The 13,096-nt window shown below is 41.9% G+C and overlaps 1 protein-coding gene across 1 annotated transcript in view; it reads left to right on the top strand.

Moving 5' to 3' along the window:
• PRKCH (protein kinase C eta) overlaps positions 1-13,096 on the top strand; it is a 111,891-nt gene that overhangs the window by 50,885 nt on the left and 47,910 nt on the right. The window contains exons 3-7 of the mRNA XM_081939951.1: positions 2,158-2,308; positions 5,504-5,538; positions 5,854-5,942; positions 8,589-8,718; positions 10,677-10,804. Of these exons, the coding sequence (XP_081796077.1) occupies positions 2,158-2,308; positions 5,504-5,538; positions 5,854-5,942; positions 8,589-8,718; positions 10,677-10,804 (533 nt within the window). The remainder of the gene's footprint in view (positions 1-2,157; positions 2,309-5,503; positions 5,539-5,853; positions 5,943-8,588; positions 8,719-10,676; positions 10,805-13,096) is intronic.

A 13,096-nucleotide genomic window follows, 5' to 3' on the forward strand; every position in this document is an offset into this window, starting at 1 on the left:
AGAACCTATTAGAACTGGCTGAATACCACCTCTGGTCTGCAGCATTAATTAGATTCTGCTCTTGCTGGAAATTATGCACGTTCATAGTCCCAGCTTTGATCTTACAACATATAATAGAGACCTATCGGGGTCTTTTTCAATGGGGTCAGGGCCCCCCAACAAGGGGATGGAACTATTCTGAAGTATAGTTCAGAATTTGGAATGATGAGATGGATCCAGATTTTTTAATTCAAGGCAGGAGAATGAATAAGATAAAATATACTAGCAAATTGTTTCAGCATCTGAAGTTTCCATCCCTTACTAGGCTGTTCTTTTCAATGGTCAAAGACAATGGAGCAAAAAATATATCAAGATAAGATGTATCAAGGACAAAATGGATGGCAGTGTTGAAGGTTCAAGTGAATATGTCCCCAAGCCTCTCAGTGTTTTGGAAAGGTTCTGGGGCACCCAATGCTGGTTTAAGTTAATCACCAACTCAATGTTCCTAGGATTGTCTCCTTTGTGGGGTTGTTGTATGCAAATTTGGAGAGAGAGAGATCACATTTCTCTTTCCTTCTAAAGATAAGAGCCAAGATAGCACAGTGCAGGGGTGGGTTGTTGCCGGTTTTACTACTGGTTCGCAACCTGCATGTGCCAGATGTGCACTGCACATGTGTACACTGTTCAATGTAAATTGTTCTTCGTGCATGCACAGAACAATTTACAGTGAAGTGCGCCCGCGCAGTCACTAAAAACCAAAATGGCGGTGGCCCAACGGCAGCGAGGGAACCAATTCGGGGGCATGGCAGGCCTGGGTCACTGCCGGTTCTGCGACCCAGGCCTGAATTCCACTACTGGTTCAGCCGAACCGGGCTGAACCAGGAGCAACCCATCTCTGGCGCAGTGGTTAGAGTGCAGTACTGCCGGCGACTTCAGCTGATTGTTGCTGCAATTTGGCAGTTCAAATCTCACCAGGCTCAAGGTTGACTCAGCTTTCCATCCTTCCGAGGTGGGTAAAATGAGGACCCAGATTGTTGGGGGCAATAGGCTGACTCTGTAAACCACTTAGAGAAGGCTGTAAAAGCACTGTGAAGCGGTATATAAGTCTAAGTGCTATTGCTATTGCTATAACTGGATGATAAATTAATTCACTGGACAGAAGGCCTTGAAACCATATCCAGCATGTAAACCATGTGACATGTAGAAGTAGGAAGTATGCAACTATGTGGATGTTAAAATAGGTTTGAAGAACTGGAAGAAATTAATGATAAGTTTTTTTAAAGGGAAAAAAGACTAATCATTCAGTTCAAGAATACTTTAAAAAAATGTTATTCCAGGAACTGCGGTTGAGTTTATTTAATCAACATTAACACAAATGAAAGGTTTATTTTAAAAAATTAAGGAAACCCTTAATAAATATAAGGTACTGTTAAATATTTTGCATTTTTGTGATATATTTGAATATTTAAAATATTTCATATGGAATAAAGATTGGAATTCCTGCTTCCTGAATTAAGAACACCCTGATGAGGCTTAAAGGATATGATTTTGTTAATTGTGATCTAAGGCATTTTAGCATCCAAAAGAGTAAAACTGGTCTTCATAATGCCATGTATCTATGCTTAAATCAAGCTCTGCATTTTGACGTATGAAAGAGAAAGTGAGACTTCAGAAACCAAAGGAAAAGGATACTAAAAATAAGATTGGCTAGAAGAAACCCACACAGTCTAGTAGGAGCCTTGCTTTAGGGTGGCTCAGTAGTGGCGCAGTGGTTAGAGTGCAGTACTGCAGGCTACTTCAGCTGACTGCTAGCTGCTGTTTGGCAATTCAAATCTCACCAGGCTCAAGGTTGACTCAGCCTTCCATCCTTCCGAGGTGGGTAAAATGAGGACCCAGATTGTTAGGGGCAAGATGCTGACTCTGTAAACCGCTTAGAGAGGGCTGTAAAAGCACTATGAAGCGGTATATAAGTCTAAGTGCTAAGGGTTTGTTAACAGGGAGAGTGAAGTGATAAATAAGGAAAACAGGATATTGCAAGTAATGGAAGAAGCTAAAACTAAATTGCTTTGGGATAAACATGGGTGGAAAATTAAAGGAAACAGCAATAGAGAAGTCATGGCATTTGAATGACAGGCAGCAATTTATTCACTTGTTTAACCGCTCTCTTTGGGTGCCCAGGAACACTCCAGAGGGACAGGATCTTTAAAAACTTCACGCGGAAACGCCAACGGGCCATGCGCAGGAGAGTTCACCAAGTCAACGGACACAAGTTTATGGCAACTTACTTGCGGCAACCAACGTACTGCTCACACTGCCGGGAATTTATCTGGTATGCTTGAAATGAAAACAAGCTTGAATGGGAGCTTTCACCCAGGAGGTTACTTCTATAATTCCCGCCCCCTTTTGCTAAGTATAAAGTTCCTTTTGGGTTGAACTCAACTCCTTGTAACTTTATAAGTACGATCCATGTAGTTTCCTGGCCACAGTTCAGAAGTGATTTACAATTGCCTCCTTCCAGGATGTGTATTTACACCTCAGCTTTGTTTCACAGCCCAGGCATTCTCTGGAATTCTTCCTTCCAGGTAGTAGCCAGGTCCTGACCCTGCTTAATTTCTGAGCCAGATATTGAAAGCCAGCTGCTGCCACCTGCTGAATTCAGTATGAGCAGACTAATACCTAAACAAGTCAAGAGCAGGTTACAAGAAACAATTATTCTTCAGATCAAAAAGAGAGTTTACAACAGGAGCAATCAATGACTTAAGATCTGATACTTTCCCAGAAAGCAGCTTTAATCAAAGCGTATGCAACCTATCCAATCTGCAGGGGAAGAGTTGGAGGTACTTTCCGGTACTGGTGGAGATAGAAGAATCAATGTGGATACTGTAAAAAAAAAGTGATCTGAAGTTTAGGCTTCAGCACCAGAAAGTTGTAGCTTTCATTTTAAAATGAGCAAATTACTATAATTGAGATGGCTGATGCAGTGGAACAGCTCACCTTCAGCTGTTGGGGGCGCTCCATCACCGGAAGCTTTTAAGAAGTGACTGGACAGCCATTCGTCTGAAATGCTATAAGGCAGGGGTGTCCAAACTTGGGAACTTTAAGACTTGTGGACTTCAACTCCCAGAATTCCCCAGCCAGCCATGCTGGCTGGGGAATTCTGGGAGTTGAAGTCCACAAGTCTTAAAGTTCCCAAGTTTGGACACCCCTGCTATAAGGTCTTAGACCAGACCTCCATGATCCCTTTCAACTCTGTCATTCTGTTAAGTTCTCATCATCTGGTTTTATTATAACCATTGATTATTAATTATATATTATACAATACATACAAAATAAACTTGGTTGGAACAAACAACTCAAGCGACTAATTTCACAGACCATTAACTGAATGGAATTAGGAGTCAGGCATTTAACTTCCTCCCCTTTTCCCCCATGCCAATCTCAGCCTAGAGATTGCCACCCTTGCCTCTCTGTTTACATGGGTGAAAAAGCTTCCATTGGCTCTCACGGAAGCTCTTTTATGTGTTCAGTTGGCTAGACCTGATTAGCAAAAGAGGAGAGGAACAGGTCAAATTTGAAAGCCCTCTTACCATCCATGCTGGGACACGGTGGCTCAGTGGCTAAGATGCTGAACTTGTCGATCAGAAAGATCGGCAGTTCGACAGTTCAAATCCTTAGCACCACTTAATGGAGTGAGCTCCCATTACTTGTCCCAGCTTCTGCCAATCTAGCAGAAGGCATGTAAAAATGCAAGTAGAAAAATAGGAACCACCTTTGGTGGAAGGTAACAGTGTTCTGTGCACCATCGGCATTTCGTCATGACCACAGAGACGTCTTCGGACAGCGCTAGCTCTTTGGCTTTGAAACGGAGATGAGCGCCGCCCCCTAGAGTCAGGAATGACTAGCACATATGTGCGAGGGGAACCTTTACCTTTACGTTACCATCCATGTTATGCTCCTAAGATGCCTCCAGTGTATATGCCAACACAATTGCATGGATCTTTCCATCACATGTTAATAATGCAGACTGCTTATTAGATGATACTTGCAATGTTCCACTCCGATCAATTTTGTAAAATGCTCTCACCTTTTAAACACAAAGCAAGGAGTGCATGTTTTCATAAATATGTTTCTTGTTCATTAACTGAAAAGAGAAATTTGAATTGTAAAACTGTTTGTTGGAGTGGGCTGAAACATTTTGAGTGCCAGTTCATCAGTACAGTGTAGGGACATTTATTACAACTTACACAAGTGTGTTCATAGAGTTTGATCCATAAATTAAAACAACACTGTGGCTATAAGCCAAAGCTCATCTATTTCTATGTAAGCTACGTCAAACCTAACAGGATTTCTATCCCAATTCTTGTGGAAAGGATGGGATTGATAGGCTATGACTGATGCACATGTTCCTGAGATGAATCTAGCTGAGATTTATGGTGCTTACTTCCTATTAAGAGATTGCCCTGAATTTTGTATTTATGTCTACATTTCTCTCTTAGAGTTTTGATTATAAATTTTAGTTGGAATTCATTCTGAGTTTTATCAATATTGGAAGTAAGATTCATCATTTAAACCTGGATTTATATATTTTTAAATGTATTTATAAAATGTTTATAGTATCTTCATCAATTGACTCTGATCATTTAACAACGAAAGCAAAATAAGCAACCTATAAATGAAAACTCACCACCTCTACTTGGCCTTACTTAACTAAAGAAAACGGTTGTGTTGTGTCTACCAGTTCAAATGCTCTTTAGAGATTTTTGGAATTCCAAGAACGAAGGAACATGTTCTACCTTATGGGGGCAGCCTTGTAGAGATTCCTTCTAGTTTGCATCCCTTTCAACTCTGATAATTAAGTGCCTCCCTCATAGTTCAAAACAGGAAGGCAGAATCGTTTTGGCCAAGGCAGTTCTTGATGAAACCCAGTGTTGTGCCATATTGGACTTCACAAGTGATACCCAACACTTTAAACCGGGTGCAGCATTGCAAAATAAGTACTATCCTGAAATAGCAGTTTCCACCCACCCGCAATTTGGCTACTGCGTTCTATGTGAGCTGTAGCTTCTGAGTTATTTTCAAAGGCAGCCTCACCTACTACTATTGCAGTAGTCAAGGCATGCATTATCCTCACCAAGGCTTGCAGCTCCAGGTGGAGACATACTTGGCATATCAGTTAAAGCTGGTCAAAGTATTCCTGAGTCACAACTTCCACCAGTTCTTCTAATATTAACTATGAATCCTGGCCGAGGCCCAGTGACACACCTGCTGTGTGAAAGGGAGGGTGATTCCACCACTAGTACTAAAGTTTCCAGAGTGCCTAAATGTTTCTGGATGAACAATAACTTTGTCTTCTTAGAGTTTAAGCTGAGTTTACCCCTCCCCATGTTGTTGATACGATATACATTTTGAGTTTTGCAGCTGCCTCTCAACCTTTGTTTTGTTCTTATGTCAGATTACCTGACCTACTTTTTAAGTGTTTGATCTCATCCTGAGTCATATGTTGTCTCTGCTTTATCTTCAACAGGGGAGTATTTGGAAAGCAGGGATACCAGTGCCAAGGTACAGTAAGTTATTGTCAGGGTTACGTTATGCCTTACTCATTTCTCATTTTCTCCTTTTTACACTATCTGCTTGCAGTGAATGAGAGATTAGGATTTTTTGTGGACCACTCTATGTTTTAAACATTTCTTTGCCTTTTGATCCTTAAAGGTTTAATTTCCAGTCCTGATCCCTTTTATTGTCCTTCTTTGTACACACACCAGATTGTTTGGATCAGAGGCAATAAAATTTTAAATCCATCTAAGAGCAAATCTTACTTTTCTGTATTCGTTTCTGATAGTTTTCATTGTTTTCCTTTTCTGCCTTCATTTCCAGTTTGCACATGTGTTGTGCACAAGCGTTGTCATCATCTCATAGTTACAGCTTGCACATGCCAGAATAATAAAAAGAAGCTGGATATGAAGGTAAAGTCACAGTTACACATTTGGAGTTTTGCATGTGGTTAATTCTGGACCGAAGGGATTAAGGCAATGGTTCTCAACCTGTGGGTCGGGACTCCTTTGGGGGTCGAACGACCCTTTCACAGGGGTCGCCTAAGTCCATTGGAAAACATGTATTTTTGATGGTCTTAGGAACCGAGACACCAATTTTATGGTTGGGGATTACCACAACATGAGGAGCTGTATTAAAGGGTCGTGGCATTGGGAAGGTTGAGAACCACTGGATTAAGGGAATGGTTTTGGAATAGATATGAATTACTATTACTAAAGACAGATCAAGATGGATAAAATATACAGGAATCAAAAACTTACTCAGTAGCATCTGACTAATTAAATATATTGTCAACTGCAGCATTATAACATAATGTATTATTCCTTAGATAACATGATGAATTTTGATTCATTTTTTATTTGATGAATTTTGAAGTAACTACATGCCTTTATTTACCTGGTACTTAACTTCCTTGGTTTGTGAAAAATTGATGTAGCAATGCAAAGAGTAAAGGCATCATCCGATCAATGCTAATAAAGATAACATCAAATGTATTTATTTATTTATTTATTTAACAATTTTATATGGCCATTCATTGAACATAATGTGACTAGATGGTGTACAATCATGGCAACAATTAAAAGAAGGTAACCAAATGCAGAGAAAGAGAATGTTCTGCTTTTCTGTTTTATTTATAACTTTAAGACCCTACCATAATTGGTTAATTTAATTCAGTGTTAAAAGAAAATATTCACCATGATTGGTTTTTAGATTTTATAAGAATAAGAATTCTTTATTGGCCAAGTGTAATTGGACGCACAAGGAATTTGTCTTCGGTGCATAAGCTCTCAGTGTACATAAAAAATACAAGAATCATAAGATACAACACTTAATGATAGTCATAGGATACTAAATAATCAATCAAAATCATGCCAGAAGACTAAATAAAACAGTGTTACAACTTTTGTGCTACTTTAAGTTCAGCTGAAGCGTTATATCTGATGTGGAATTATGTCATGGCATTTGCGAAGCAATTGTTATTTTGCCATCTGGATGAATCCAGGAATCATGTTCAGAAAAACACACGGACCTTTTCTTGATCATTGCATCATCTGAGAAGAGAGATGGGAAAGAGCAGGTCTGAATGTTTCTCAGGTTAAGGATTCCCTCATGTAGAAACTAGATCAGGGAGAATCCCTGAAATATTGGTTTTCTGAATGTGGGGAGTTTGGATGTAGAAGTAATTTAAACAATACAATTAAAAGACGGACAGCGATAGATGCAAGCATTTCGTATTGACTCATCAGTACCTACATTACAATAATACGGTTAAAATCAGCCTAAAATATAAGATCTAGCAAGAACATTAAGCCTATAGCGTGTGCAGGAAAGCAAGCAATGAGAAGTAATTTATCTGACTCTGAACTGATTGGCAGCCCAGCATAAAATCGCCCTTATTTTAGAGTAGCTATTAAGTTATCTGAAACTTGTGTTGATGTCAATTAAAAGTCTGAACGCTAATCATATGTTTGATTGGATGGGGAGAGCATCTGGGTTTACTCAAAACATATGAAGAATGGTTGCAGGAACTGGGTATGTCTAGTTTAATGAAAAGAAGGACTAGGGGAGACATGATAGCAGTGTTCCAATATCTCAGGGGTTGCCACAAAGAAGAGGGAGTCAAACTATTTTCCAAGGCACCTGAGGGCAGAACAAGAAGCAATGGGTGGAAACTAATCAAGGAGAGAAGCAACTTAGAACTGAGGAGAAACTTCCTGACAGTTAGAAAAATTAATCAGTGGAACAGCTTGCCTCCAGAAGTTGTGAATGCCCCAACACTGGAAGTCTTTAAGAAGATGTTGGATAGCCATTTGTCTGAAATGGTATAGGGCTTCCTGCCTAGGCAGGGGGTTGGACTAGAAGACCTCCAAGGTCCCTTCCAACTCTACTATTGTAATGTATTGTATTGTATTACTCAGGTTTTGGCAAAGCATTTTTCAGCCTCAAAATCAAGCTGGATGTGATTTGCTTTGCTTTCTTTTGTGAAAAGAGATGGTAGATCCTGGTTTTTTTTTTCCTTTAACAAGTAGCCATAGCTGGCATGTTTGGGACTAGCTGAATCAAAACCATAAGTTGTGAGTGGTGGTGGGGGAAGGACTTTAAGTTTAGGGTCCTTGGTGCTCTCTGAGATTGGTTATTTTCTTGCAGACATTTCATTACCCAAATAGGTAACATCATCGATAAATGTAATGCAAGAAAACAACCAGGTTCCAAGAACACTTAAGGACCCCACAGTTCAACCCTGGAACTTTCACTTCTTGCCCTAACTGATATTCCTAATTGAGATTAATTCCTTCTGTCCAATTTATTTGCTGTGAGAAGAAAACTCATAAGACCAACTTTATGTTATAGAAACATTAAATCAAACTCTTAAGCCCCAAACCCTGGCTCTCTCTTTTCTTCTTTACCTATCAAATTGGGGGGTGGGGGGTGGGAGATAACATTCTCCGTCTGCCTTGCTTCAAGATCGGTTAGCTGAAAAAATAAGGCTTGGTCAACCGTTATTATTTTATCACTTACCACCAACTTTTCTTCTTTTCCTGCTTTTTCTTCCTCAGTTTTCTGAGCAGAGATTTGGAATCAATATCCCACACAAGTTCAGAATCCACAATTACAAAGTGCCAACCTTCTGTGATCACTGTGGCTCTCTCCTCTGGGGAATCTTGCGACAAGGGCTTCAGTGTAAAAGTAAGCTGAAAGTCTACACAAAGACAAGAGTCCTTCTCTGCGGAATTCGTTTAGTTTTCCTATTCTGAATTGTGTGTGTGTGTGTGTGTGAGGCATACTTGATGCAACACTAGAATAGGCTGCACTCCCACTCCCCCCCATTTGCACAAATTTTGCACGTACCAGTTTTTACCTATATTACCTAGTTAGGAATCCCTAAGATTTGGCTATAAATGTAGTACATTTCATCATTAGGAGGTTAAGGAGAGGAATGAAAATAGGCCTGAATTATCAGGCATTGCACTGCTGATAGATCATATCTACCTGCTAATATTCTAGAGCAGGATTAGCAACAGAGCTATTTTTTTTCTTCTTTAAAGTGGAAGTGGCCAGGGGTGCTATTTGGCAGAGCGGTCAGAAAGTGGCAATACTGAAGGCAGGACAAGAAGCAATGCTTGGAAACTAATCAAGGAGAAAACCAACCTAGAACTAAGGACGAATTTCCTGGCAGTTAGAACAATTGATCAATGGAACAACTTGCCTCTAGGAGTTTGTGGGTGCTCCAACACTGGAGACTTTTAAGAAGAGCTTGGGCAACCATTGTCTGAAATGGTATAGGGCAGGGGTGTCCAAACTTGGGAACTTTAAGACTTGGCTGGGGAATTCTGGGAGTTGAAGTCCACAAGTCTTAAAGTTCCCACGTTTGGACACCCCTGGTATAGGGGATGAGCAGGGGATGGGACTAGAAGATCTCCAAGGTCCCTTCTGACCCTGTTATTCTGAAGTTGGGAGTGCTGGGATATGAGGATATCTTGGTAGAGCTAGGTTTCCCCCCATTTGTGTATAAATGAAAACTTGTACACTGTTTGCATTTTATTTTGTCTCATCAATGTGCTGCCTAATTTCCCTACTAAATTCCTGGGGCCCTAGGGACTGCTGAAATACCTATGGTTTATAACAATGATGGCCAACCTTTTCCGGCCCAAAGCGCATGCGCCCATGCATGTCAGATACCCCCAAAATGCAATGCATGCCCCCCCTGCATGCACGTACCCCCCTGCACATCCCCCCTGTGCGTGCATGCACGGGGCCCCTGTATGCGCCCTATTCCCCACACATGCACGCCCCCCACGTACGCGCCCCTCCCCCTGCCCATGCATGGCAGAGACCCAAAGACCAGCTGGCCGGTGGGAAGTGCGCACATGCATGCAAGGCAGAGTTGAACTGGGGCGAGGGCTCACGTGCCCTCAGAGAGGCATAGATTCGCCATCACGGTTCTATACGACGAAAGGATAGAAATGGGAAGGAAAGGAATTTCTTTTTTTCCCTATTGTGTTCAATTAAGGTACCTATTGATTTGCACGTTAAGTATGAACTGAGGGTTTGTAAGTGTGTACAAAAAAGTATTGTAAATAAGTATGATGACTGACAACCTCCTTAGACATCAAGTATGAACTGTTAGGATATGGAACAAGCCCAGGGGAAGTGATGGGGTCTATTTACATGGAACTAGATCAGGAGTCTCCAAACGTGGCAATTTTAAGATTTATGGATTTCAACTCCCAGCATTTCTTTGGGGAGTTGAAATCCCCAAGTCTTAAAAGTTGTCATGTTTGGAGATCCCTGAACAGTAACTGAGGGCTGATCTGCGAGGGATACATTGTCCTTAACTCTTGTGTTGCAGATTCAGCTGTTAAACAAGGGAAGGCAAAATGGTATTCCTCAAACTGGCGTGTAGCATACATACATCCTGTGTTTTGTTTAACACTGGTTAAATACAGCACAACTGCTTGGATTCATGTGGTATGATTGAACCCTCTGCGTAAACCTTGATCTATGATTCAAGTGGAGAGAATCAGGATTGGATTTCTCTCGTGCATCCCCCATGCTGTCATTAGGAAAGGAACATCGTCTTGTTCTTGTTCCGGGGTCAGCCCCTCGCAGAAATAATGTTTGTTGACTTTTGTTTTCCCTCCCAGTGTGCAAAATAAATGTACATATTCGGTGCGAATCCAATGTAGCTCCAAACTGTGGGGTGAATGCAGCAGAACTAGCCAAGACGTTGGCATGCATGGGACTGCAACCTGGAAATATCTCTCCAAATGGGGTAAGAACTTTGCTCTTAACGTGTACGGGAGTGCTGGAAACCAGAGGAGCAGCCTCCTGGTGCACATGCGCACGCCAGGCAGCTGCTCTTCTGGTTTCTGGCTCACGCATGCTCACCTGCCACCTGGTCTTTCAGTTTCTGGCATACATGTGGGTGTGAAGACCAGGTGGCCACCGCGCATGCGCATGCCAGAAACTGGAAAATCATCTTCTTAGTGTGCACATGCGCACCAGGTGGCTGTTCTTCTGGTTTCTGGCACGTGCATGCGCACCGGCCAGCTGGCCTTCGCACGCACATGTGTACCAGAAACCAGGAGGCCTGGTGGCCAATGTGCATGTGCATGCTGGAAAATGGAAGAGAAACGGCCCGGCGGTGCATGCGCATCAGGCAGCGGCTGTTCTAGTTTCCGGCATGCGTACGTGCACATGCTCCCGTTTTGGCACTCGGTGCCAAAAAGGTTCACCAACACTGCACTACAGGATGAGATCAGAACCGTGACTGTTCATGCTATACGGGATGTTATTCTCTTTCAGGGTAAGCAACAGAAAGGAATACGAAATAGTAGCCCCAAGAGATTAAAGTAGTAAGGAAAGGAAAAGGAATCATAGTTAATATAGTTTAAACCAAGACAATTTTCTATCCCTCTCCTTGACTTTCTATCCTTGGAAACTAATCTTACATTTTCCCCTTCTCTGTTGTTCTTTAAACTTCCCTCTCAATTATGACTTTCTTGAACTTCCTTTTTCTCTCCACCCATTCACTCTTCCTTCATGTATTCGTTTTGTAATTTGATCTTCATTCATTCTCTTTATATATCCAAACCACTTACATCTATTTGTTTTATACTAGTTATTCACTTTGATGCTCAGTCCACATTCATGTGGCCTTCCTTCCTTCCTTCCTTCCTTCCTTCCTTCCTTCCTTCCTTCCTTCCTTCCTCCCTCCCTCCCTCCCTCCCTCCCTCCCTCCCTCCCTGTTTTAACTACACACATTTATTAAGTATACCATTTTCACCACATTCAACTTTACTTCTATGTTTCTCTTGGTACATCCAATTCTTACCTCTGTGTGACAAAGTAGGGAAAACTGTGCTTCTCTATCCAGCACTTTTCACTTCTTTTAACAAACATTCATTCCTTGCAACGGGCTGCACATCACCCTGCTACCTTTCTACGAGCATTTTCACATCTAAAAATGTCTTATTCCTTTTCCCATCTTTAGTAAACATTCTATCAAGGTACAGGATGCTCATTCATTTACTTTTTGGCATGTTGGTATAATTAGCAATTATTGATTTCATTTGTCTGCCAAATATTACTACATTGGTCATTCAGTCTTTAATTTTCAGTTTGATACATTTGTTCCATTATTCTGGGATCCATTCAGGTTTTCAGCCAAGAAGAATTCATCATCTACATGTAAAATCCACATAGGCTTATGTCCTTAAGCAGTTTGTCACCATAAACATTCCTTATACATTTATTCATAAATTCATTACATCATCAAGAGAATATCAGACACCCTTTTCTTTATTCATTATTCATTGTTGAGCTAATGTTGAGCTTTCAATGAATTCTCATGCATGGTTTATTTCCATCATATACCACTCCTATTGTATTCAGCAATCAACATTCAACTCCATACTTGTATAATACACTAGCCCAGCGATGGCGACCCTTTTTTGGCTCGGGTGCCATAAGCGGGGGGAGTGCAGGGGGGTCGTGCGTGGGTGTGCTGCACCATTAATGCAATGCACGACACCCCCCCAGCGTGAATGCGCGCATGACAGGTGCTCCCCCCATTTTTTGCATGCTTTTTTTGCCCTCCCCAGGCTCCAGAGGCTGTATAGGAGCCTGGGGAGGCTGAAAACAGCCTCCGGAGTGCAAAAAAACCCCTCTATGGGCAAACTGGAAGTTTGGGAATGGACTTCCGGTTTCCTTGTAGGGCTGTTTTTCATCCTCCGGAGCCTTCAGGGAAGCCTCTGGAAGGCCCCTGAAGGCTCCGGAGGGCTTAAACCGGCCATACGAGCAAACCGGAAGTCCGTTCCCAAACTTTCGGTTTGCCCATAGGGCCGATTTTTTGCACTCCAGAGGCTTCAGGGAAGCTCCTGAAGCCTCTGGAGGGCCTCCGGGGGGGGGGGAGGCTGTTTTCGCCCTCCCTAAGCTCCTATAAAGCCTCTGGAGGCTGGGGAGGGCAAAAATGGCTTTAAAAAAGGCTGAATGCAGCTGGCCAGCTGACAGGGCAACACCTCGCGTGCCCTGACAAATGGCTCCATGTGCCACCCATAGCACG

Source organism: Natrix helvetica, assembly GCF_964273705.1.
Source record: "Natrix helvetica genome assembly, chromosome: 1".
NCBI classification, from domain to species: Eukaryota; Metazoa; Chordata; class Lepidosauria; order Squamata; family Natricidae; genus Natrix; species Natrix helvetica.